Raw genomic sequence first — 27,860 nt, forward strand, 5'->3', positions numbered from 1 at the left:
TAGAATTTCCACTGACACCTCTGCACTTAGTAACCTATTCATGGAGAAAATTCTCCCGCAGAGGCTGGTAACTTCTGGATAGCAACAGAATGGGAGATGCTTGTCTGATAATTGTCTATGCCATCCTCATTACAAATATAAATGGTGGACCTTAAGGTAGAAACACAAGTCTCTGGCTCCACATAGACAGACCTGCCAAAAATGCATGTTCTGAAAGTCTTCCAATATGGAAGAATAAATCCTGAACTCTCAGTGAGATAAAACTGAAAAAGCAATGATATTTTTGCTACTAAAGGTCATAAGGGATTAATATACTAATGCCTTTTACGTGTCAATTGTGTAAAGAGAAACTGAAGTTAAACCCAATCTTGCAAAACACTAATATCAAGGCTGAATAGTGCTACCATATGACAGTGAAACTAATGGTGCTCTTTACTTCACACAACCACCTCTCAGAGTGAAATTCACCTTCTGCACATCTCAGCCAGCTGATACAGACTTCTTATATAGGCAGTGAAAAGTCACAGGCACCCCTAGAACACAGACCATATGAGCAGTTTTGGACAAATTACACTACACTGAACTGAGTCTGTGCATCTTGGTTCCTAATTGCTTAGTTTCTGTAATGATGCATCATTGATCGTGTGGTAGGATGTGAATAGAGGCAATTATTGCTTTTTAGCAAGATAGACAAAATAAACTTTTGTCACTAAAGATGACGGATGGGAATCCTGTCAGGGAGAAAGTTTATTCTTGTGACAGACTGGAATATGAGAGAGCATGGATCCAGAATGGAAATCTAAAGCGAGAGGTTTTTCTTGAGCTGATGGGATGGGCTGAGACAGGGAGTGCTGCTTCTTAAGAGGCAAAGCTTTCCCTGTCAACAGTAAGCACTGCCTGATTGCCTAAACTCTTCTCTCAACATAAAGAGCCTTCCACGGCTCTGGATCAGCTCTGAGCATTCTGCTTTCTGTAACACCTAAACACCATGATGTCTCTTTGTTCTTTTTTGAGTATTAAAATAATTTCCCTATTGTTCAGGAAAACTGCACAAAACAAAGGCCTTTTTTACTGACTATATATCATTGACCATATATCATTCCTGTCACACCATGTGATTTTGGATGGAATGTGAAAAGAGTTTTTAGAGTTCTGCCATCAGTTCCTATGAGAACCTGCGGACCACTGCATTTCATTCAGCTGATTTCTAATTATTAAGTTATATACTTAAGGAATGGCCTTGCATGGTCTTAGCTAATTGTGTATCATTATACATAGCAAGGTATTTTTCTGAGTGAAAAATGAATGAGCTGTCCTACACTAAATAGTAACCAGAAATTTGGACTGAAGCCCAAATTTAGTAATAATTTATGTTTCATTAATTTCCCTGGAGTTTTAAGCTTCTTTATCCCTGCTACTGACTTTATTATTAAAAATAAAGAGTCAGGCAAAATAATTTTAATATAGATAGATCTAATCCTAAAGAGATTTAATAATTTATTTTACCATAGAACAAAAAGAACAGATACTACTCCAAGTGCTCTTTATCCCCTTTTATATATTTCCTACAACAAAACACAAACATAGGTCACAATAGTTTCTTTGTACGGATGTCACTAACTCCATAAGAAAACATTATTTTGTTTCTTTTTCATATATATATAGAGAGAGAGAGAGAGGGTATGTAACACTATTTCTATCACAATTATTTTAGTAGAAAGCTTAGATCTGCAGTTGAAAATCTTGAATGGATTGCTCTATCTATAAGGCGACTTTCTCCAAGTCCTGGCTTGCAAAGCTTTGACTTGAGCTATTTAAGAAAAAGAAGGGGGGAAAAAAAACTCTACTTGGCAAGAGCTTTAATTAGCAGAAATTTCCACGCTAGGAATATTATTCTGCATGAGCAGAAATTGCATAGCTCTTGCCTCTAGATGCCTTAGAGATGCCATTGATTGGCCATATTCAGAACAGGGGAATTATGTGACCCAGTGCTAATTTGAATTCCTTTACCAAACACATTTTTATTTCATCATCTCAGCTGCATAAAAGAGTCAAAGTACCAGAGCTTTAAAGACTTCGAATTCCTGCTGTTCTGCAATAAAATAAGGCAAGAAATATTAGCCATCCCTGGTTGATTCTTTAATTCTTTCCCAACAATGTCAAAGTATCAGTGTCCTACAGGTTTTAGTGCAGGTTAAAGACTGATACAAAGTGTATGCCTGAAAAGAAGTTTGGAGTGAGTTAAGGAGAGAGAGAACATTTTAATGGGACATTGGTCCAAAATAGCCCAGCTTGTTCCTACCTCCTGCTGCCTCTTCCTCCTTTTCACAGGACCTTGATTGTATAGAAACAGTACAGACAAAAACCACAAACAACAAAAGGTTCGCTCACACCCCCAGTGGAGGTCATGAGCATGCTACCATGGAGAAAAAAAAAAAGCATCAAAGGATAGTTTGCCTTACTTATAAGCAAAGATTAATTAATAGGAGATTTGATACTTTAGCAACGTACATTTGGGCAAATTTGTATTTGCAAATTGTTTGTTTTATACATTCAAGGGGCACAGGGCAATGAGGCCTAATGCTAATTTTAAAAATGAATCAAACCTTTCTTTGCCATGATCCAAAAATTGCAAACTTGTGGTTCAGAGGCTTTCAATAGTATCTGCTCAGATTTGATACTCCAAGGATAAAAAAAACCCAAAACACAAAAGAGTTGTGTTATGTACAGCAACAGTAGCTTTTTCCAACAATTTTTCAATTATTGCATTGTATACTCTCCAAGATAAGTAACTGTCTTGGCTACTAGCGAACAAGCTTTAAAAACAGAGGCAGAATGAACAAATTCCCTACAAATATACCACTCTTCTTATAGATTGTTTTTAAAACTGCTATTCATTATAGCAGCATTTATATCCACTGGGTGACTATGATTCAAAACTACCTGTGTCACATGATGAATAAGTGCAACATGCACCATTCACTTTTAAATCAACCCCCTCCGACCTAAGCCGTGTAAATCTTTCAGAAATTCACACTAGTATTCTCTTCCTTCAAATCACACATAGAAATAGCCCAGTGATGAAAGTTTACCCATGCACAGCCCCTTTAACCTCTACTATTTAAGTATCTGCTTGGAATTATCAGTGACCCTTGTTGCACTCTTGGCTAGTTCACACTGGGTCTTCTAGAGTGTGGACCCACCAGGGACTTCTCTTTTCTCCGGGATCCTTGAAACCAACACTATTCACAGGGTTGCCTTTACAAGACAGCACTGTCAACTCTGCCGATCGAAACAGCAGTCTTCCACTTTCGGCACGTATGTGCGCACCCTTTCCTTGTCGTGCTGTCCCCGCCATCCACCCACCCTCCCGTCCTTTCCTACCTCCTGCCTGCCCGCTTGGTACCTATTTGCTCCTATCTTTTAGAAATTATTTCCAAGCTCCCCCACGCCCCCGCTGGCGCAGGCAGCCAAGGTGCGGTCCTGCCGCAGCGCTCGATGCCGCAGCGGCGGCAGTGACATGTGTCTCCCATCGGCGGCTGGGCGCTAATTAATTTAGATCCTTTTCCCGCTAAGCTTTAAGGAGCGGGAAAGCCCAAAGTCAGAGGAATGTAGAGTCCCCTCCCGTGAGTCCCCCTGCACCCAGACCCCCGGAGCTGCCCCGGCTCCGCCGCCCCCGGCCCGCAGCTCCTCGCCCCCGGGCCCGGGGATTGGCCCGGTGGAGGCGGCATCAGCGGCGGGGGTGGGGGGGCCGCCCCCACCCTCCCTCCTCCCTCCCTGGCCCCGCCGCCCCCTCGCCCCGGTGCGGCAGGGCCAACCGGGAGACCCAGACGCAGGCAGCGACCGAGCCGCCGCCGCTCCGCGCCCGGCCGCCCGCAGCATCCCCCGATGGCCGCCCGCCTGACCTGCTGCCTCCTGCTGTGGGCCCTGGGCCATGGGGGCTGTAGCTCGCCCGCGGGGGAGGGCGCCGGCAGCCCGCCCGCCTGCCCCGTCCAGCCGCCGGCCGCCCGCCACTCGTCCGCCCCCGGGCGCGACCCCCGCGGCGGCTCTTCGCCGCCCCCTGCGCTGGGCAGCATCGCTCAGGACATGGTAGCTGTCCACATGCTTAAGCTCTACGAGAAGTACAACCGGGAAGGGAGCCGGCCCGGCGACGGCAACACGGTCCGCAGCTTCAAAGCCAGGCCGGGTAAGACGGGCCGGGAGCAGGGGGAGCTGGAGCCCCCTCGCTCCTCTTTCGCTTTAAAGTGATGGGTTTGCGGCGAGGTTGTCATGGACAGCGCGGGGTGTCACGCTGGGTGAATGCTGGGGAGACCTTTGCTAACTGCACGGACAGGGTGTCTCCCCTCCGCTCTGCGTACGGCTTCCCATATCCCCTGGCTCCCTTCCCTCCCCTGAGAGTATCTTCCTTGGGAAAGCCGCCGTTGCTGTGGATGCAAACCATCGGTAAAAGAAGCGCCGTTCCCAGCGGATATCGCACTGGGTCGAAAGATTCTTTCAGAAATACTTGGAGCATGAAACTAGTAGAGAGTGCTCCGGCCGCTGGTCCTCTCCTCCGGCTCTGCTCGCAGGCTCGCAAGTTCCTGCTAGGAAGAGTGCCGCCTACGGGACCGCCTAAAACTGCTCGGCATCTTAAATACCTTGCACCGCCTAAACCTGAGAAGACATATAACTGACCTCCTTCTTCCCAGTTTTATGTGGCTTGATTATGAGGGTGGAGAAACATATATACTATGTCAAAACTACACTTTCATTAACCCAATCTTACATTAAATAATGAAAAGGAGATTTGTGTAGCTAATAGTCCTTAAATTTGTTATTCTTTGCCAAGGACACTCAAAGTGTCTTTTCTGGAAAACATCTTCCTTCTTTGGTTAACTCTTACAGTCCATACTTAACTATAACTAGCTCTTAAAATAATAACTGTGTCAGTTTCTAAAGCTAATTGTTGTTACCTCGTCAGAAATATTCATTATTCTTTTTAGACAAATCTGATCGATTGAAATTCACAAAAGCAAATTTTGAATTAATCTATTTCTCCTACATTTGAGGCTTGTATATAGAATACAATGCAGCATACAGTGTTTTAGGGAATCATTACTATGATACTGCACAATAATTCATATTCTCTTGTGCACCCCAACTTAATTTCTATCCTATGTCAACTGTAATATTGAAAAGTAATCATATTCAAGGAGGAGGAGACTCCACGGAAGGGTAAGAGGCTAATGAAAATGTCTATAATTGTAGGAGTTAGGATGTTAAGCAACTGCAGACATTTAGGAGAGAAACAAATTGTCGTGCTTTAGATCATTAGCTAGTGGTTAGGAAGGAACTTCTACTGTGGATGGTTATTCCATGACCTCCTGCTAACACTTATTTTTCTGTGTTAAGCAGCTGACACTGGCTGCTACCCAGATAAGGCCCTGGGCCACAGGACAGATTTGGAAACAAGGCAAGAATTGCACTACATTCTTTTTCTTAATTTTTCGGTTAATCTGACGAACAAGTTACTTGCATCTAAGTACTCTAAGCTGTAATTCTAATTCTAATTTAAAATAATAAATTAGCAGCATTTTCTACCCACATTTCCATGCAATGGAAATAAGGCACACCTGTGTCCAAAACTCCTGTCTCCTCTGTCCCATCTGTGTACCATCTCTACTGGATCCCACCTCTCTCAAGTAACATGTCATGAAAGCAGAAGCTCCTCTGCAGTGTTCCTTTGTTATGACAACAAATTGTATTTCTTTGTAATTCCTCAAGCAAGTGGTGAACACTCTAAAATTAACCATAGAATGATGCAAGATGAGGGAGGGGAGAAGAACCTTATTTGGTAGCACGTTTATCTTCTCTGAGAAATTGTAATGGTTTTTTCTGAAAGAAGAAAATTGCATGTTTTGCTAACAAGATGTTGAACATTCATTCTTTATAAAATACAGATAATAATTCTGATCCTATTGAGATAAGAAAAACAGACTACAGATACAGTAATTTTCTCTTCATTATCCCAAGCAATGGACTTACTTCTTTTTTTTTTCTTTTTTATCATACACCTTTCAGAAAATTTGTACATATCTGTTCCTATCCTGCTGCTTCAAGCTGTTTGTTAGGGCACACTCAAGCATCAGTGTTACTTATGGTTGTCAAGATGAAGGCTCCAGAGATACAAAACATCATTCCAGAAATTTATCCATTGTCATATGCATTTCTGAGGTCTTCTAAACTACCCAGCTGTATTGCCATCCTACATAACCCTTACAGGGTATACATGGTGTTGACTGAGTTACTGAGCGTGTAATATTTCTCCATACTCAATGTGAGGCACTTGAAATGTACGTGCACGTGCTATTTGCATGTGTTCCAAATACAACTTCTTTTAGTTCCTGTAGCAGTACTTGCCATTTCAGGAAGAGTACTTCACAAACATCTGATCACCTCCTCTCAGCTCACCTCTGTGTGTGCTCCCAAGAGTTCATTATTTCTCTGATAAGCAGCTGAGAGACAGTCTAAGAACTAATTTCTCAAGTTTCTTCTTTCTTTAGGTACTTTACAGGTTTTAGGGAATTTTGTAGCTCTAGAAAACAGCAGCAGTTGGCTGACATTAGTTACTCTGTCGTTAATGGTTTATGACCAAATGTGAAATATTAAGTTATTGTACCACTTCACCTAAATTGCTCAGACTGGGGAGAATTAATCTTCATGGCAGCAATGTGCTGCTTAAGCCATGGAACTTCCCCATAAATTGACTCTTGCAGCTCAGGCTCACTCCCTGAACACGATCAATCCTCTGTGCCAAACGAAGCAAAGACCTTTGTGAATAGTAGAAAAAGCAGCCATTTAATTAAAACTATATCATAATGCATGTGGGCAAGAAAACCAAATCAAGATTAACCAGGAACTGTAATTCTGGCTTCTAGAGCCTTGCTTTAACATAATTTCACCACTTAAAATAATTTAAATGAGGTTCTCTGCATATTTCTTTCCCACAGATGTGTTATCAGAAGTGCCATGTAAATCTGTTTTGCTAATCTTCATTTACTGCAATGCAACATTCTTAAATGTGGGCTACATGCTAAAAGCTAGTATTTCCTTTCTTTGGCCACTTGCCTTTTTTCCCCTACGAATCTCTTGCTTGTATCCTCCACACAACTTGCCTGTATTCCTGACTTGAAGATGTCTACAGTGATCAGAGGCAGATACAATCAGTAAATTACTAGCAACTTTAGTGTATACAACTAGTACAGTTCAACTCAGAGTAGAGCTGGAAAATGTAACAATGCATTGTTGACAGCTTGGTAAAAGCCTGAGTGAGCTTATGCAATATGAAAATATGACTATGCTCCATCCAAAACTCAAATCTTCTCCATTTCTAACAAGTCTGTACTTCCAAGCTTCTGGCTTTTCAGTAGCTGCAGGTGCACAGGATCACAGATTCTTATTCTATTCTACAAAGAATTTTGACTTTCGAAGGGTTTGTTTCACTCTAGAATGCAGACTTCAGATTAATTCAACCTCTTGTCCTCTGAGTTATCATTATAAGTTACTTTCCCATCTGAAACACTGAGACACTGATGTTTGAAACATCTTTATCCCAATAATGCATATGCTTCATAGCCAGATCTATAGAGCTCATGGTGCTAGAAGCGTTCTACTACTAAAAGAAATATTAGAAAATTAAACTATACACAGCTCAGGTGAAGAGAAGCAGTGGATAGACTTCTTTTAAAAAACATATGCCTTCTGAAATGAACAAATATTAATAAATCCTGGTGTTCTAAAGGGAGTACTACAATTACTCTCTCGCTTTCCCTGAGAAATAGTCAGTAGCCCGGTGAAATTTCTGTGCTTCAAAGACTTGAATAGAATCTAAACTCATAGTGTAAACACCTGTGCATATGACTAGTGTTAATTAAAAGCTTACTAATAGGAATCCATTGACAGAAACAAACAGGTTTTATCACAGAATACTGTTTCTGTTAGCCTCTCTGCCACTGAAACCATTATGTGGGCATCAGTGCAAGCTGTTCCACTTTACTGTATCAGGAACAAAATACAGATGGTGTAGATGGGAATTGCATATTTGAACATTTGTACTCTCAGACTGTCTGTGTGGGCAGGGGATTAATGAACATGCTAATCTGCTGTTCTTTAGTCCAAATGATTGTTCTATCCAGCATTAACTGGGAGACAGCAAGCACCAATTTAGTAAGATGTAGCACTATTAATTTCCCTCTTTCAAATGAAACTGTGCTTAAAAGGAAGAATGTTCTGACAGGTGGCAGTTAATAGTACTGCCTTTCTGTTGTTCTTAAAATTTCTGTGGCTCCTCCTCCATAGTGTACTGAAAATCAAACCTATGTGTTTCTGGGAAGCCTGCCTATGGGATTTGTTGGTTTTTGTTTGTTGTGGGGTAATTTTTTTCTTTCTTCTGCCAGAGATGTTTCAGGTATGTCAAAAAGGGCTGCCAGAGAGTTGGTCCACTTGGGTTAATTAAAGATGCAAACTTACTCACTGCAATCCTTTGATGCATTCTAAGTAGCACTCTGAGCTTGGGAGAATAGGAATCAATTCTGCCACCATTTTCCCATGTACTGTTGAGCTACTAAAAATTTTTTAAAAAGCAACTTTTCACAATGATAGACTGTGAAGGCACTGTCTTTTGATTCTGGGATTACATTTTAACACTCTAAGAAATATTTCTACTGTTTAAATAAACATGGTGTAAACAGTTATTAGTGTAAAATTGTTCCTCTTCCTTGAGTGGACAGTGAAGATGTAAGCTGAGCACACATAGTTCAACTAGCTAAAAAGAAGCAGTTTCAAATGGAGTTTGAATTTTAAGAGTCAGCTCCTATTCAACCGTAGTTGTCACTAACTTCAAGCAGATCAAAACAGAAGCCTTAGAAACCAAATATGTTTTACAGTGCTTTAAACAAAGCACCTACATTATGTGTACTGGAAAGGAGGATTGCTCATAAGCGTAACAACCCCCAAAATGTGCCATACTGCTTATTTATCAAGCCCCCATGTGAAATGACTCTTGTGCACTGTTTACAGACAATGAACTTCATATGCTGTTCCCCACAGAGTTAGCACCCAGAGACCTTTGAGGAATCTGCAGTCAGCTTTAGATTAGGCCATCTTGAATACTGACTGTAAACCTGATTTCTGCTGTTATACTCAACAAGGTACTGCTCTGAGCTCTGCCACAAGCAAATTTGACAGCTTCTCTGAGCTTGACTTTGTTATAATGAAATAGAAGGAAAGACTGCTTTTCTTGCCTGCCTAGAATGGAAGGCACTCTGAAACTAAAAATCTCTGGGAAGAGTTTTATCCCTCATATGTACAAAAGATGCCCAGTATGGTGAACAGTCCAGATATTATTGTAATATTGCTCTTAAATATTTAAGGGGGTTTTTCCTCTTGTTCAACATAGTTTTAAGTTGAAGTGACAAGCTTACTATGCTAAATGATTTAAGTGAAAAGTAGAATTTGTTAATTCACTTAAATGGAAATAAGGGTTTGACTGCCATTTTTGGTCTCAGAAATATATTTATGTTTTCCTTGCTCTCTTGCAGAATTCTTGGCCCAGAAGCCCTTGTACTGCTTCAATCTGACATCTATGCAGGATTCAGAGATGATCCTTGCTGCCAGTTTTCATTTCTATGTTGATAAACGCCCTCGGCACCGGGAAGTGTTTTGTAAGCGATCAAAGAACTCATCCTGCCGCCTCCTTCACCTGCCTCCGGCCCTCCGGCTCAACCTCATTTTCCAAAGCATCCACCAGAATTCTGCCTATGGACTAGTTAAAGGGAACATCACTGTGCTTCTTCAAAGGCGAGGGGCTTGGCATGTAACAGACATTTCAAACATCATAAAAGAATCAAAAAGGGCTGGAGAGCTCATTCTCTGTGCTGAGCTTGATTCTGGGGAGAAACATCAAGGCTTCCCTGAACAGGTCACCAGTCATTTACCTTATATACTAGTTTATGCCAATGATCTTGCAATCTCTGAACCTAACAGTGTGGCAGGCACCCTACAGCGTTATGATCCATTTCCTTCCAATGATGGGGACCCAAATCTGTCCCCTAATGCTTCTACTGATACTCGAGTGAGGAGGGATACGTACCTCACCAGCTCAATTCAGAACAATGAGTTGCCAGAAGTACATTATAACAACAATAAATACAACAAGCATGACATATGGGAGAATGCCTACAGATCCTTGAAACCAAAAGCCTCACGCAAAGATCGAAGGAGAAAAGGGCAAGAAAATACAGAAACATTTACAAAGTCCCAGGTGTTAAATTTTGATGAGAAAACAATGAAGAAAGCAAGGCGAAAACAATGGAACGAGCCAAGGATTTGTTCAAGAAGATACATGAAAGTTGACTTTGCTGATATTGGCTGGAATGAATGGATCATATCTCCCAAATCATTTGATGCCTACTACTGTGCAGGGGCATGTGAATTTCCAATGCCCAAGGTAGTGTGTATTTTTATTCTTGTCAGTTTGAAAACAGTAGGCCTACTGTTCTTCCTATCCAACTACTTCTTAAGTTAGATTTTCCTTAAAAGTTTTACATTTTCATTGTGTTTTGTTGCATTGTTCAACCTAAATAATTTAAGCAATATTCAATCCACTTATTCATCAGAATGCAAAAGGATTCCAAGTTTTCTTTAAAGTTAATCTAAATAATAAGAAAAATATCTCAGGTTTATCTTCCAATTTCTCATTTTATATCTTGAAACCATAACATAAAGACTTATACAGCTTATGAAAATATGGTCACACACACTAAATCATCAAAGTACTCTATTATACTTGGAGAAGTATGAAGTATTATATGCTGGTAATAAAACAAGCTACTGTTTCAGAGTATTTCTCTATTCCACTTTAGAAGAAAAATGCAGAGTAGTGACACTGAGGTATTTTTAACTTTAAGAAACTGGTTGTCACTTTTCAAAACAATAATGCTGATTACAATGATATTTGTCTACTAAAATTCTAAATACTTAAGTTAATACAGCTGGAAAAAAAAGGTGATTTACCTTATGTGGCTGGAAATGCCACATAGCTGTCTCTAACACTTCAAGCATACTGAATTCCTCCTATAGAAGCAGTGTGAAATTTGCTAATAGAGAAGCAAACATTTGGCTCACTCCCACTCTGTGTTCTATGGAAAGAAGTAAAAATTTTGGTAATCCTATGTAGGATAAGAATTACCAATATTTTATAGGGGTTTCAAGTAATGGCAGAGGGAAGGATTTGAAGCACTGCATAAGATGTATATTTAGAAACTGTCATTATTTTGCAATTCTACCTACAAATGGCCTGATTATTTATTCTACTGACATTTTTGCTTGTGGTCATTCGGCACATAAATAATGGATAGTGTTTTACAGCAGAGAATTTCAAGGCTCTGAGACAGGAATCTGCCCTACTTTATATACAGGGAGATTGATGTATGTTTGTGTTGAAACAAGTAGTGTGATTTCAGGAAGAGTAGATATCCAGGCTAGTTTTAACTCCAGGAACAGTGGAAATCCAGACTTCACTGTAGGGTGTACAGATTTGGCAACGTGTTCTTGTGTAGCTGGCCAATGCTGAACCATGTGTACATAAATTGATACATGGTCTGGCAAAAATTAAAGCTTGCACAGACTCACATACAACTTCACTTCGTTGTTGTTGTTGTTGTTGTTGTAATATAAAGAGGTCATGCAACATAATCACCATTTAACTTATCTAAAACAAAACACAGCCTGGCAATATGGGTTATTTGCCATAGACCCACAGTCTAATGCACTATTCCTACACAAGAACACAAACCCAAAACAAAAAAAAAACAAGCAAACAACTCCACCCTTCAAAAAAAGATGCATTTGACACATTTGGTTTCTTGTGAGCAAAACAGCATAACACACAAGCTGACAGGACCATAAAAGAGGGGATCCATTTCTAGCTGGAATAGTTGAACAAGCTTATATTACTCACTTATTTAATATCTTATCTAGAAATATTCCTTGCTATATAATAAAGATTCCTTTGTAAATTAAAACCACTTACTTTAGTTCTTATTTTGAGACTTGTTTTCTAGTTAAATTAAGGTGACTGCTCTTATATCTTGGTGCCCTAAAGCCAAAACAAGCAAAAAAACCCCAACAACAAGAACAGCAACAAAACAAACTAAAAAAAAACAAACAAAAAACCCCCAGAGTAACTAAATCACAGATCCATAGATGTGGGAATTTTGGGTTTGATGCATTCATTGATTGGATTTGCTTTGGAAAAGGTCTACTCTTTGTTAGCTTTGTATATTTAACAGGGAAAAAAAGGAGGCAGATTCAAGAGTGTAGCTTTTTTTAATTAGTGTTTCCAAAAGAAGAGCAATAGCTAGGACTCCATCATGACTGAAGATTCAGTTCAGAGCATAAGAATTGCTAAATACTATGGAGGGAGAAATATCTTTTGCTCTTGCATATATGCTCTAAGTCAGCCAAGTGAGATCTTGGCTCTCCTAAGTCAAAGATCACATTGAAGCTATTAATGAAGATTTGGTCTACACAATCAACCTATAAGGGACATATACTTCTCATGTTGAGAATCATTACGTTGTATGATTACTTTTTTTTAGGTATCAGTACCTCATTCTGCACATTTACTTTAATGACTGCAATTCATGATTTAGGTACACAACAGCTTGGGTACAAATTTTGTGACAGCAAGTTTACCTACCTGACTGCTGAATTTCTTATTCCCTGAACTGTAAGGAGGAAGAATAGGTTATATGGCTGGCTGCAGTGTTGCATTTACCAAATAAATTCAAGTCCTACATGTGGTAGAACCTGGTCTGTTGTATATAACTTGGCAGCCAGCATTTAAAGCATTAGCATTTCCTCAGTGCTATCACTACTGGGCATTCCACTCATTATTTCAAGCTTTCTACTTTATCACATTGGTACAAAGGCTAATGTGAAGCCTAGTCCATGATCACTGAGCACTGATGCCAGGTTTCCAGAAGGGCTGATAAAATTCAGAGCCTGGCTGGATGCAGGATGGGTGTGCTGTCTGGCTCTGCTGTGAATATAGGGCTCAGGCAGCCAGATTTTGTACAGAGTACTAGTCCATCCATAAGCGTATTTCTCTCTAAGCATTTTTGTGTATAGTGTATCCACTTGCAGGCATTAGTAACATAATTAGTGCTGTTGTCTTGGGAGACAGCAGCTCACACCAGTCTGCTTGCATCTGCTTGTTCCTTGCAGATATTAGAGACTCACAGCTGGAGAAGATCCTAGTAGGATTTTCTACAGGTTCATAGCCAGAATCATGTAAGTCAGTAACTGGCACTGAGGGCAATGATGGTTATCCACTGCATGGGGTCAACAAATGCTGTTTTAGTAGCACATTGTGATCTGTAACTGCTTCAAATAACAATATGAAATAGCACAGGCGCTAGGAACATTTCAGGAGGTTTTTCGTAAAGGCTCAGTTAAGAACTTGATTCTAGAAGCCCTAATTCTTTGAATTTCTAAACTCTGCAGTTGCTTAAACACAAAAAGAACTCCTTCTGTCTCTCTCTTGCTGTCCAGATTTGCTGACATGACCAATGTGGGTAGAAGGTGATTTCTACTTCACACGGGAGCTATGAGACTACCTCACTGCTGCTTGTCTGTGCACAGCTTTGAAATGTAAAGATGAAGGGAGACGAGAGAGACCAAGCTGTTGTTAATTATGCTAACATATACTAATGAACAGATACTAATGAACAGAAAGGCACTTTGCAGGATTGGTCACTTGTTGGGACTTGGCTATAGGGGTGTTGTCTTGGGGCCCCGAAGGGTCAAGGACGGATTTCACAGTTCCTCCTTGTAATGGCTTAGTTAAGGAAGATCTGAATGCCTTAATGGTAATTAAGGTTTGGATCTGATTTGATGATATGTTACACTTAATGTGAATGTATCAAAACTGAATTATACTGAAAAATAGCTCCTTTGTTCTATCCATGGACTATATAACCTTTCATATTGAAGTGGAAAATCATGTTTTGCATATACTTATATATTTGAAAAAAAGAGAAGATACAGGAGACAATAATTCTTCTCATTTGAAGTATCTAATTCCATGTGGAGGTGTGCAGAGTCCCTATTTGTTGTCCCACAGATGTCATTTTCCACCCAATATACTGCAGTGTACCAATAGCAATGAGAGATTGCATGTGCAACATTCACCAGATATGTGCAGATATGAGAAAAGTCATGATATTGTAGCAAAAAGCCTGATATAACTAATACAACTTTCTTACTGTTATTGTAGTCATTTGCTGGGATAGTATTCAAGCATGATAAGTGAACAGGAATCACTGAAGCTTCAGCCTCAATGGTGAGCTGCTTGCCGTGCTATTGCCTCATGAAGTGCATGCATTCCATGCTATGCTGAGGCAATGACAAGGATCTGTCACCAGTAAACCTGTGCTTGACTATATGTAGTGTAGCTTGTGAAAAAAAAAAGAGTTACATTAAACTACTAAGCAGTATACTATTTATGTATCTTAACTTTTTCCTTTCCTTATTCTTACTGCTCTTATGCCTAATGGCTGCCTCCTCTTTTCAAATGTGTTGGTTTTGTGTTGTTAACTGCATCCAAGAACCAATAGTAGGACTAAAATTCTGGCTCAGTACCCTGAATAGTGTACAGATGTAAAGCTGCAAGATTTTTTTTTATCTTCTCCCAGTTTTAGGCTTTCTTGGGGCAGGGAGAGCGGAAAGAAAAATAAAGCCTGGTGAGGAAGGTAGAAGGAAGCAAAGATTACGGGTTATTTGACTATTACTCTTTTAAAATAGAGTAATTACTCCTGGAAAAAGTAACTAATTCCAGGTTAGCATACATGAGGAGAAATTCTATTGGAACATAGGGATAGTTATTTTGGAAATAGTTACAGTAACCCATTTTCCAAGTCAGATAAAAAGTTAAGGAAAAAATATAACATCTTGCAACTGAGAAGTATGGCCCAGCTTAGTCTTCTGCATGTCTGCCTGCAGCGTCTAGCAGGTACATTCAGGGACATTCTTTCTTCAGGCTGCTGACTGCTGGCTGTGCCACCAGTGCCCTCCTCTGGTATTTATGAAGGCAGCATAAGGGACACAAAATATCTGTTGGATACACCCAGCACAGGAAAGCTGGAAGTGTGAGGGACTGACTGTGCTGCATCAATCACATGTATTTGCTTTATTGAGAATCAAAAAGCCATAATTGTTGTAATTTTCCAAGTTCACCTGAGGAAGGCACTGCTCATAAATGAAGCTATAACTATTTCCTTCTCTGTTCCAGATTGTCCGGCCATCAAATCATGCTACAATTCAGAGTATCGTAAAAGCGGTAGGAATCATTCCTGGCATCCCAGAACCCTGCTGCGTTCCTGACAAAATGAGCTCACTCAGTGTCCTGTTCTTAGATGAGAACAAAAATGTTGTTTTAAAGGTATATCCCAATATGTCAGTTGAAACCTGTGCCTGCCGATAAAGTTCATACAAACACACCTTTAGCGAGACCCACACATCCTGCCTGACTGCACTGGGAAGTTGTAAATGAGAAATGAATCCACTTGTGTTGATGAACAAATGCAAGTCTACAATTCCTCTACAGAAAGCATGCGGAGGGACTAAAATGATACACATGCTCACCTGGAAGGATATGTCACACTGTCATCATTTGCCCTTCATATTTATCTTCCAGGAACTCAATACTTTTACAGATATCTTCCTAACCCATCTAGCCAAGATACCTGGTGCTTAGTGAGAAATTTAAGTGTAAAGTTTTCCATAATTAAAGGACTAAAATATGTTTCTATATGCTATTTTCTGACTATTTTATCTCTTCAGTTAACCAAGAAGATGGGAAGTGAACTTGGAAAGGCAGGCTTCTTTTAGAATATCACTTTTGTACAAAAATCAAAACTTTTTGCCTAAAACACTCATACTCTCTCTCTGCATATTTATACTGAAAAATGCTGTAATAAAGGGCTTAAAATGTATATTTTCTTCAGAATGCAAGTATAGTTCATAATTTTTTATATAAACCATATGTTAACATAGCCATTTTTGGTTACCCTTCCCTAATATATGATTCGTTCTACAAAAGACATGTAATATCCCACATTTTTGGTTTGCTGGATAATTTCAGGTTGTTAAACATATTATCTGAGTAACACATACAATATAGTAATATGTTGAAATACTAAAAATAAAATAACCAAGATTTATATTTTTGTAAATTATACTTTATATCCTCTAGATTGTTACATGCTTTTAACAAAAGCTAATAAATTAAAGGTACAGTAGTATCTAAAAATATTTGAATTGTCTTTCTATAAATGTACTCTCTTGCATTCTGTTAATTAGATGGAAACATGTAAATACATGTTAAGCTTGTCATAATGCACTTCAATAGATTAAAGACAGAAGAAAATACTATGATCATCTCCTGCATAGCACAGATCAAAGAACTTTGCTCAGCAGTTTCTGCACCATGCATTACGGAACTTCTGTTTTGAGCTTGGGAATATCTTTGAAAAACGTGCATAAATTTGGCTTTAAAGATTTCACGTGATAGAATATCTCTACTGGACTACAAGTAGTTGTTCCAAAAGTTAGTGCTCTTTGTTCATATGTAGTGGCTTAATCCTAGACTGGATTTGATGATCTTTAGCTTCAGTTCAATGGATCTTACTGTAACCTATTATATTAGATCCTTTTTATCTATTATACAAAATACTTTCGCTGTGTATTTTTAGTGTAGCGAGTAGGGTCAAATTACATTTTGGCTGAGATTTAAATAGATTAGTTTCTTATTCTAAGCCTCAAAACAATTTCTCACAGCTTTCTTCTGAACTCTTTCCAGAACTTTCATTAACTTTCTTTTCAAACAATGAACATCAAAATGGAAAACATTTGGCAGTGGTTCCTTTAGAAATCTTTATAGAAATAAAGTCTCTGCGTGCCTCTAACTCCTGCACAATCCCCTGTTGATACGTTTATGGTAGCCTTTGTAAGTGCAGCACTCCTTCAAGAGCTGATGTTCCATCATGGTGCCTGTCAATCCTCTTTCTCAGTGTCCCTGTGTGCTAGGTTACACTTACCACATACTTCATTTTCACCCACCAGCTGTACAATAGCATAAGCAGCACAAGAGTGGAACAAACTTCTGAAGTCTGTGAGGTGGCACATCGTGCAAGATATGGAGTGTTTCCTCCTCAAGAGACAGTCTAACCTTACACACAATCTTATCCTTTTAAGAATTGCATCGTTTAGGGGAAGGATACTACATGCACTACCTTCTGATGAATGACTAACTGAAAGGCTCCTATCCTGCTAAGATGCTATGGAATTTCTGCTGCCAATATTCCATACTAAGGTGGTGCAGATTCCCACCTCTTGAGACGTAGTGCCTCTCAAGGCGTACCCTTACTACACAAGAAATACACACCTCTTACTAGTAAAGCTTATTTCATTTGGAGTTTAGCTGTACTGGTCAATTCTCTAATGCAAACAAGGCCTCCTACTGCTATTTGTTTAGGGGTTTAAGCTATTCCTTTCCGGACTTTTGGTATTTGGAGGTCCAATCTTCATCTGGAAAGAGAAACTTTGCATTTGAAATGGCACAAATGCAGTCAGCTGGTGCCAGAGGACACTGATACCCTTACTCTCTTGGTTCCAACAGATCTTTTTATTTCTATGAACATCCTATAAACCATTTTGCTCAATGTTTAAGTTTCTAGAGGAAGTTACTATTGACAAACACAGGTCAAGATAATTCCACTAATTAATCCTAAAAGAACTGAGGATATACTAATATGGGATGATTAAAGACAGATAAAACATGGAAACAGCTGATACTAGCCAGCAAAGCATTAAGGACTTTTTTTCCCAAAATCCAATTTCATTCTTTGAGGCCACAGTTTAATTGCCAGAGGTAACAGCAACAGCTAGAATGTGCCTAGGTTTTTGTAGATTATTTCAATTCACTTGCACGAGGCTGCATAATTAAAAGAAACCATTGGACAACGTTAATATATTTGTGTCTCACATGAATTAACATCTTTCTCCCTCCAAACCTCAAATTGCAGCTTTCAAAAGGAATTGCCACTGAATTAAACTATTCATTGTAAAGTTTCTGCAAAGCTGACACTTGGCCTGACACTGTGTAACATCTTTATGTATGAACTAGAAGTCTGTACGTAGCAATGCCCACAGCATTTTCAGGAGAGAGGTGAGATGGCGTGATCTATCTGCACTTTATGTAATTAAAGTTCATTTTAAAGCAGGCAGATGCAGAACTTCAGGTACCTCGGCACAAGGAATGGAGGCTGCTCCTACTGAGTAAGAGGCTGCACCCTTGAAAGCCGTAACTCTTAACAAAATTTTCTGGATATCATGGATTTATGGTGCAGTATGAGCATTCAAGGTGATGCTATGTAATGAGAGCTAATGAAAGCTTTGAAAAGATACACACTGGAATAGTGAACTACGTAAGGAAAGATTTGATTTCTGCATGCGGCACTGATGGACTGACACCAGAAAACCATGTATAGCCCTGGGGTTCACCTTTTCAAAAAGACATTAAAATTCTGAGAGACACAAAAAAGAAATGAAAACAGTTAGAGAAAATGTCTGTGTGACTAAAATGAACAATCTGTTTATTTTATCAGAAAGCAAACTGAGAAGTAACTTGATTACACTGTGCAAGCACTTCAACAGGGAGAAAATGTCAGCACTATGTAACTCCTTAAACTAGCCAGAAAGTTACAAAAATTCCTGTCTAGAAGGTAAAGTCAGGCACAGTGAAATAATAAATGAAGCACCATGGTTTTTTTAACTGTAGGTGATAATCTTTTGGAGTAAGTGCTACAAAATTGAAGAAATCTTTGATTCTTTGACATGTTCAGGTAAAGTCTGGAGGCACTTAAAAACTTATTTTTAGCCAAACACAGGTAATTGGACTATGAATGCAGTGGAAACACAAAGGCTTTGAGTAAAACATAACAGTCTTTCTATGCAGGACACCAAGGTCAATGCCAAATAATGTATTTTGACTTTATGTCATAGGAACATAATTAACCAGGATCTTGGATCCAATTATCATTTGAACAGACACATAAGTGAGCATTTCAGAAGTTTGGGATCAATTTAAATGCTGAGTATGCACTGCTGGAAAACTAGAGAAGAATGGCCAGAAAGAGCAAAATATTGACTGCATCCTTGCAATGAGATTTTTTAATGTAAAAAGCTCATAATACTATTCAGACTTTATGGCACATGTACAATGTAAATTGACTTGTGCTTAGAAAAAATTATGCATTAATAGTACAGACAAAGCAATTATGTATCATTAGATTAACTCATAACACATTCATTAAGATAAACAGAAAGTGATATTTTTGTCTCTAAATAAACCTGGATTTTTCTTTTGTATCGTGAGAAATTCATTTGCCTTGGCCCCTTCTTCTCATGGATACAGTATCTTCATAGATAATCTTCTGTATCTTCAAAAAGACTTTTCACTTTCCATGTGGCCTCAGAAGGTCTAGTTCTGTCTTCATTTTGAGGTCAGGGAAAAAATGACGGGTTGTTCTTGGACTGGATTGAGATGATGAATCTATGAAATATATTACATAAGATACTATAAAAACAAAGCTAAATTCCCATACACCAAAGGAATCAAACTGAAAATGGACAAGCCTGCAAACAACATGAAGCAAATTTGACACAAAACAGACATTTCACTGTGTACAAACAATAGCTCTTGGCTGATAAACGGAAAGAAGTTTTAAGGTTGCTTGTATTGGCATGAGATCATGTATTGCAGAATCACAGGTCTCCATCAAATGATTGGGGATTTTCTGATTGCATGTGAAGGGTCTGTAAAAAAGATTTTTCAGATATTGTTTGCTAATAGCTAATAGAGTGATTTTGTTCTAGATGTCTATTTTCTAGTCTTGAGAAAAACAGTGTAATCTTCTGCGTCCCTAAGAAAGCTTCTCTCTGTGTTGGCAAGGAAATGATAGAAGAATGTAATTAAGCAAAAATGACCCTAAAGTGAAATGTGGATTCTTTACAATATACAATGTCCTTCCCACCAGCCACATGTGTTTGTCAGATGTTTACAGAATCTTCATTAACTAAGAGCTTTGCTAGATAACAGAAGCTGAAGCATGGCATCAATGACTCTGATAAGGGCAAGTGTACGACCAATCTGCTTGACAACTGACAAGAGGCTGGAGTTTGAAGCAGACTGCAAAAAGAGCACAAGAAAGTGATTTGCAAAGGGCATTCCAGTTGTTAGCCTTACATCTTCTTTCCTCTGTCTGTAACGAAACAAGACTGTTAATCAGCTAAAATACCCTTGTCCTCTTGTCTCTCCACCAGAAAGTAAATATAGAAGAAATGCATTGTTTTGGAGTATTAGCTGCACTGTCTGTTTTCAACATCATTGCTTGTTTGACAAGAGGCAAGCCTTTGGAAGACTGGGACAAGTTATCAGCTATGGGAAAGTCTGATGCACACTTTCATGATCCTGGAGAAGTAGAAGATGAGTCCCATTTTGACTTTAAATCTTTCCTGGAGAATATGAAGACGGATTTACAAAGGAGTTTGAATTTGTCAAGAGTCCCCTCACAAGTGAAGACTAAAGAAGAACCACCACAGTTCATGATTGATTTATACAACAGATATGCTGCAGACAAGTCCTCCATCCCTGCATCCAATATTGTGAGGAGCTTCAGTACTGAAGGTAGGAGACGTCCTAAATATGTGGACTAGAATTTTTAAAGAAGTTCATGGACAGCAGGTACTCAGATTCTTTTGAAATTCAGAAGAAACTGAGTGCCTGACTTCCACAGATTCTTTAGAAATGAAACATTGAAATTTTGGATTGTATGCTTGCTCTGTAGTTTCTTTCAATCTTTAAAAAATACAATTACCTTTCGTTTTCTTCTTTGATATTTTCACTGTACAATATTCTCTTCTCAAACACTTCAGCTGAGATGATGGACTGTATAACAGTTTACATGAATTATGTTTCTCAACCCTAGATATTTGGAACTGAGTTTTTATATTAGAATGCAAACTTTTGATCACCTATAATTGAGACATCAATGCTAGAGAGCTCTTCTTTCAGGTGGGCTCTGTTCATATTTAAAAAATACAGCAACCAATTGAGAAATGTGTCTCTGGATCCAAGCAAGGAATAGCAGTGCTCCCCCAAAATTCTGGATTAGACAGAAAAATTTATATAAAAATGGGTAGTCATGCTTGTCTCAACCTAAAACGTTCAAGACTCCTGTCTGTGTAACATTAAATAGACTTTTAAAAGCTCCATCAAAAGAAGCAGTAAAAAAGTTGTAAGCAAATGCAATCCTTGAGATAAAAATGAAACAGGGAGAACTGAAGTTTCTGTCTATATGAAAAATAGACATACACAGGTAACAGCACTACAGAGAACTTCAAATTCCCAAATTTGTGGCCCTAGTCCTGACACATAAAGGAACCTTAACAGTATGACCTAGATTATAGTTTCCATATCTCACTCTCCTCTCTGACTGCTTTAGTGGGTAAATGCTCTGAAGAAGTGGCAGCAATGGCCAAATAAAATTGCTCTAACACCCAATCATGATTAAGCAGCTAGTTTACATAGAGCATTAAATAGACATCAGTGATGACTTCTAAACACTACCAATCTGATCTTCCTGACAAATATCTGCCCCTCCCTAGGCAGAGTTGCTGGTACTGTGCATAGATTTGCAGACAACAAACATGTGAACAAACCCATACAAGTTCAGTGAGTCCAGTCTGGAACAGACTGGGACCTGGGCATGAAAGGCTATTTATCACTAAGTCCCAATTTAGATAGACCCTGAAGCTTCAATTTAGGATTTCCAAAAACTTTTCTATTACCACAAATGCCTAGTAATCTGAGCTGCTTTCAAAGTTATCTATAGTCAGCAACAAAAGCCTCAGCACAGGTAGTTCTTTAAGACACTTAAATATGAATATGAGAGCAGTTCATCCAGCTGCGTGATAATAAGAGTAGGACATTCATACGGGTTTTGAGGAATTCTTTGTGTAAGAATATCTTTAGCAAATTGCTAAATCTGAAAACTGTGCACATGCCTTACTTATATAGTTAATACTGACCAGCATCATCCACAGTTTGTTCTAGGCAGCCTCTTTATGCTCCACACACTCACCTGGCTATGCAATCTTGGTGAAATACTGCCAACATCAGGGACCTCCATTTCCCTTTTCACTCTCTGCCCTTGAAACTTGGCCAGAAGACAGTATTTTTTTAAAAAAGCTGTGTCGCCATGCTCTTATTTTACCCCCAAAATACATCCTGAGTCTTTTAAAATCAAGTTACTTGGACAGTCAGAAGCACTGTAACCACATGCTTTAATTTCCTATTGCAGATGTTGTTTCTTTAGATTCACCAGAAGAAAATCCATTTCAGAAACACATTTTGTTCTTCAACATCTCTATTCCACAATATGAGGAAATCACCAGAGCTGAACTGAGAATTTATGTCTCCTGTCACAGAGAAGCTGAGTCTCTCTCTAGGCTGGAAGGCACCATGGTCATTTATGATGTTCTAGATGATGGACTCTGGGAAAACCCAGAAAGTACCAAATCTTTCCTTGTCTCCCACAATATCCAGAAGTGTGGTTGGGAGATGTTTGAAGTGTCCAGTGCTGTGAAAAGATGGGTCAGAGCAGACAAACTGAAGACTAAAAACAAGCTAGAGGTTGTTATAGAGAGTAAAGTTTTGGGTGGTTTCGCTTGTGAGAAGCTGGATATCAGTGTTGCCCCTGATGCTAAAAATCTGCCCCTGTTAATGGTGTTCTCCAATGACCGCAGCAATGGGACAAAAGAAACCAAAGTAGAGCTCCGGGAGATGATTGTTCATGAACAAGAAAGTGTGCTAAAGAAGCTAGGAAAGAACAACACTTCGTCTGAAGAGGACGAACAGGGAGAGGAAAAGGCCATCACTGGACCGCACCAGCATTCCTCCAGAAGCAAGAGAAGCATCGGGGCCAACCACTGCCGGAGAACTTCCCTCCATGTGAACTTTGAAGAGATTGGCTGGGATTCCTGGATCATTGCACCAAAAGATTATGAGGCTTTTGAGTGTAAAGGAGGTTGCTTCTTCCCTCTGACAGATAACGTTACCCCAACAAAACATGCTATTGTCCAAACTCTGGTGCATCTCCAAAACCCAAAGAAAGCCTCCAAGGCCTGTTGTGTTCCAACCAAACTGGATTCAATCTCCATTCTTTATAAGGATGATGCTGGTGTGCCTACTTTGATATATAACTATGAAGGGATGAAAGTGGCAGAATGTGGCTGCAGGTAGCATACAAGGTAGAATCTCTAAGAATAAGAATACCCCCTTTTTCTGCTCTGTGTAAATCTGTACAGCAGCGATGCAAATGAAAATCCTTGCAAACAAGTTTTGGAGCAGGGTATGGGGCTGCTTGTTGGGTTTGCTGCTTGTTTTAAAAGAAAATTGTCATTTAGAGAATGGCAATTATTGTAAATAGCCAGCATAATATATCATGGCAAAGTGAATACTGGATTAAAATATTGTGAGATTGAATGAACTATGCATTTTTTGCCAATGTGATACAATTCGAACACCTTATTTCAACCTTTCCATTTAATCAATTCTGTTTAGGTCACAAACAAAAGGATTTTCAATGGAGATTTAGGATGTCCAGCAAATGTTTAACAGCTATTGAAATCTAATTCTCTCAGCCAACTCTGACATTTTCAACTTCTGTAAAACTCTGTAAATGGAATGTAGTCTGCATGATAAAGTCAGGAGTCTAAATCCAGGAAGCCTTTTCTCATATCAATAATCTCAGAGGCTTTTACAGGCAAATTGTTTGCTCCTGCAAGTGAAGATTTGCAGTATTCAAAACAGAAGAGACTCTCAGTCTTACTTCATTCCCAAGTTTCCTTCTCTGGGTAGCAGGTGCCTTAGTTTCAACTTTCTTATCCTCAACGTCCCTATTTTTACCCCTTTATGGCACATACTTGAATGATAAGAAGTGCAGCCTTCCGCTTCTAAGACACTGTTTCCTAGGAGGAACAGCAGCCCTTATCTCTGCACAAAGATAAGGAACCACTTTGACCTACTGCATATTCTTAGTATTTCTTTGCGAGAACATGCAGTCAAATGACGTTCAGCCTTAAAAGCTGTATCCTAAGAGCAGTGGGGGTTGGCAGAGCTCAGCACATTTGAAAAGCCCAAGCTACTTATTTGGAGGTTTAAATACATTGTTTGGAGTCTGACACAAGGTTCTGGGTTTTTTTTAATTTCTTCTTGGGAGAAATTCCATTTTATATACAAAATTATTTCACCCCTTAGAAGTCAGGGAAAATCAGAAAACTTTCATCTCTTTTCTGTGAGGCTTATGCTGCTGTATGAGAAATATACTATCATACAATATTTCTCCTGACCAGTTGTATTTTCACTAGACAAGGACCCTATCTTTCCCGCAATTAAAGTAAACTTCCTTTGATGCTAATGAAGGTTTTGCCTGTAAAAGAACAGACAAAGTGTCAACTGTTGGTTGCAGGTGACAGGTTTAAGTGCTGTACAATGCCACCATGGTCCAACTCACTTCTTCACATACACACACACATACACAAAATCTATCAGAGAACACTTTTGAACCAAACCCACAACAAGCTACACATCCATTCAAAATGGTGAAGAATATTGATGAGGCAAAAATCTAAACAGTACTTTAATGTATGGAAGCAACAGGATTTAAATCAATACATATGTTTTAAATTAGGACAGCATGTGGCCAAGACGAATTCATTTGGCATGAACAGGTCACCTTGAAATCTAATACCCAGTTTATTTACTATTGTTAATTTAATACAGAGCAAACAGCAGGTGAGTGTGAGCAGGGCAGTTGTAATTCCATCAAGAACTGCTGGTTACATCACAAACCATGAGCACAAAGCACGATTCACCAGAATCCTTTAACTGATTTATAGGTTTTTTCTTTAGAACTGGTCTGCAATTGGATCACATCTGAGATCTGGGTCCATGCAAATTCCATCCATCCATAACTGCAGGTCATTAACCTCTTAAACTTCCAATGGAAGTAATAATTTTACCACTCCCCACTGGTTTCTGTCATCTTACAGTCATAGTTGTGTCCTCCTCCTGTCAGAACCCCCTGTGTACTCTCCCTGTTTTATTCATGTCAATTAAGCCCCTGACATTGTGCTCTTGACAACTTCTCTTAATCAAGCTACAGAAACTACCAAACAAGCACTTGATGTGATCACATTAGAAACATGTGATCACATTAGAAACATTAGATCACATTGACCTCTATGTCAAGGTAATTGTAGCTGTGTGCCCTTCAGTCATCTAAACACAAAGTCCTAGTTACATTCTGACTTAACTGAATACAGAACTTTGTCCATAATTATAGGAAAAAATGGGGAAGGAGAAAGACCAGTTCCCACACCTTCACAGAGAGAAATTCTTAAGAATCAATTTTTTTTTCCACATTCTGAAGTCAAACATTGATTTTTATTTCCCAAGCTTATTTGGAGCAGGGGGAAAAAAAAGGACCCAAAGCCAATTTTGTCTCAAAACCTCAGATCATAGCTATGCTATGAGAATTCCAGAGAAGCTCTACAGATCCTGTCCCAAAACAGGACTACAAATTGTTATCGTATTTCAATTTAAAAAATCCATTGAGCTTCCAGCCAGCTTTAATGATCACATTCCCATTGGCTTAACATTTTGGTTTGTATGGCAGTAAAATGAAATATGAATCTTTCCATAGGGTGATGAACAGGGTCAAGAAGAAATGAGAACCCAGTGGTGACTACAGCTGCTACTACCTTCAGCATGGCTGAAGTGCATGTCAAATTGATGTTTGGTTTTCCATTTAGCAGCTTGATTTATGTAGTTTTGCACATCCAATTTTAAATAACTGCTTGAGCTCCCTCGTGTTTCAATTGCTTTGGGATGCAACAAATCAGCCAGGTGGCCAAGCCAGTGCTAGAGAGTACACAGGTTGCAAAGAGCAGGTAAGAACCTTGTCCCCTGCTTCAAGCTGTGCCCCATTGGACACTGAGAAAACCCCCCTCATCACTGGATTATGAATGTTGACCAGCAGCTTGCTGCTACTGAGGAGCAGGTTGGGAGTTGTGCACTGTTCTGCAGATGCACAGTTAAATTTAAAACTTATTTGTTTAACATAAACACAAGGCTGATGCATGCCCTCCTTCTCAGGCCCATTGGCTATCTGTGTAACAGTCCTGTAACATCAGAATCACCTGCTGACTTCATAGCCAGTTTTAAGGCTAACCTATAGCACTTCAGTATGTACAGATAAACATGGTAAGCTCGTGGAAGCTGGTCAGGAGATACAGCTGGGGCTATTTTTAACTAGTTTCCCACCTTGTGTGTGTACATAGCAGAAACAATGTCCTCTGATCTCATCCACTTCTCCATGCCATGTCCCAACACAGAAGAACATCTGCTGCAACTTATCAACACAGCACCAGTGATCACTGAAAATAAAAAGATGTCCATTTTCACTATTCTTTTCTACAGGTGAAGAGGGAATCTGGAGGTGTTTGGCTGCTATCTGCCCAGATGCCTTTATGCTGTAAAGATCCTGATGATATAGAAATAGTAATCTAGAGTTAACAATTCCTGATATTCAGAATAAAAGGTTTCAGACTGCCTCTCAAGGAGACTCATCATTTCAGACACAACTGTGCCCTTACACAGTTACACTGCTCCCAAACCACAGCTGCTTCTTCTTTCCAGCCTCCTCAGAGCCTGGCCATTTCCACATAGGTCATGCACGTAGGTGCATGGTCATCCATCATGTAGGTCCACATAGTCACACACTGTGAGCTCCAAGAAATATCAGTACCTTGCTGTAGCTCCTTATAGACAGCACTGAATCATTTTTTTACTGCAAAGAATTGCAAGGTACAGGTGGGAACACAGAACAAGCTGGCAAAGCCAACAAGTAGTAAATGAACAATGTCTGTGAGGCAAGACCCCATCCTCAGACTGCATAACTGCTCCACATCCCCTCTGGCTGCTCTGAACAGCTAATGGGACACTACATGTGACTACTAAACACATCCCTTCTCCCATGTTAACTCCCTGATGTACCATTTGTTGGGTGTTTAGCAGAATCAAAAACAGGGCAGGTCTCTCCTCAGTCTATAGAGTGTGCGGGGCCCAGAGTCTGCCCGCTGTCTGCCAGGTGGGAGGCTCTGCCTGCCTAGGGTGCAAACCTCCTCCATACCATCCTGGCTTTGACTGGGGCCCACAAACCACCTCGAGCCATATTTTGGCCTCTCTGCAGCCTTCAGTGCTTTCTCCAAGCCTTGCCTCGGTGCCACCTCCAGGCTGTGGTGGGCTGCTGCACTAGCTCGATTCCGTACACCACAGCCATCTCCACACATTTTCATGCTCTCCCGACCATAATACCTTAAAACCTCTCAGTATAAAGGTGTCTCCTGACATCTCACTCTGGGCTGCCCACAGCCTCTTTTGCCTGCTCCGTGTCTTCAACCTGCCTCACTGCCTTGTCTGTGCTGGCTCCTGCTTCCAGGGTGCCTCAGGAGCATGTCATCCCTCTGGGCTGCACCTGTTTCTTTTTTGTCATCTCCCTTAAAAATTCTGCTGGGCCATCAGTCATAATTCATCTAAAAGCCTCACAGGAGGATGGCTTCAGCGTAGCCCTAGCAAACGGGTTGCCCCGAGTCAGTCCCCTCGCTGAAGTGTATGGTTTGTCTGGAGCCTGGCA

At 39.7% G+C, this 27,860-nt stretch overlaps 2 protein-coding genes across 3 annotated transcripts; both read left to right on the forward strand.

The window, feature by feature from the left end:
• The first annotated feature begins 3,807 nt into the window (after positions 1-3,807).
• Positions 3,808-16,353, forward strand: GDF10 (growth differentiation factor 10). The gene is made up of 3 exons (XM_027672341.1): positions 3,808-4,186; positions 9,579-10,486; positions 15,332-16,353. The coding sequence occupies exons 1-3, from the start codon at positions 3,889-3,891 to the stop codon at positions 15,521-15,523; spliced, it is 1,398 nt and encodes a 465-aa protein (XP_027528142.1). The 5' UTR covers positions 3,808-3,888; the 3' UTR covers positions 15,524-16,353.
• A 3,721-nt stretch (positions 16,354-20,074) lies between these two features.
• GDF2 (growth differentiation factor 2) lies at positions 20,075-26,940 on the forward strand. Of its 2 annotated transcripts, XR_003532380.1 has the most exons (3): positions 20,075-20,788; positions 22,464-26,071; positions 26,102-26,940. XR_003532380.1 is itself a non-coding variant. In XM_027672342.1 (2 exons), the coding sequence occupies exons 1-2, from the start codon at positions 20,443-20,445 to the stop codon at positions 23,402-23,404; spliced, it is 1,287 nt and encodes a 428-aa protein (XP_027528143.1). In that variant the 5' UTR covers positions 20,075-20,442; the 3' UTR covers positions 23,405-26,940. The 2 variants fall into 2 exon arrangements, 1 of the variants encoding a protein (XP_027528143.1); XM_027672342.1 differs by having other exon boundaries at positions 22,464-26,940.
• The last annotated feature ends 920 nt before the right edge of the window (positions 26,941-27,860 follow it).

This window comes from Neopelma chrysocephalum, unplaced genomic scaffold (assembly GCF_003984885.1).
Source record: "Neopelma chrysocephalum unplaced genomic scaffold, ASM398488v2 Primary Assembly neopelma1_97390, whole genome shotgun sequence".
Classification (NCBI taxonomy): Eukaryota; Metazoa; Chordata; class Aves; order Passeriformes; family Pipridae; genus Neopelma; species Neopelma chrysocephalum.

Coding starts and splice junctions, on each gene's coding strand:
- GDF10 (XM_027672341.1), top strand. CDS start 3,889: ATGGCCGCCCGCCTGACCTGCTGCCTCCTGCTGTGGGCCCTGGGCCAT. Junction 4,187..9,578: donor CAGCTTCAAAGCCAGGCCGG/GTAAGACGGGCC, acceptor GCTCTCTTGCAG/AATTCTTGGCCCAGAAGCCC. Junction 10,487..15,331: donor GTGAATTTCCAATGCCCAAG/GTAGTGTGTATT, acceptor TCTCTGTTCCAG/ATTGTCCGGCCATCAAATCA.
- GDF2 (XM_027672342.1), top strand. CDS start 20,443: ATGCATTGTTTTGGAGTATTAGCTGCACTGTCTGTTTTCAACATCATT. Junction 20,789..22,463: donor GAGGAGCTTCAGTACTGAAG/GTAGGAGACGTC, acceptor TTCCTATTGCAG/ATGTTGTTTCTTTAGATTCA.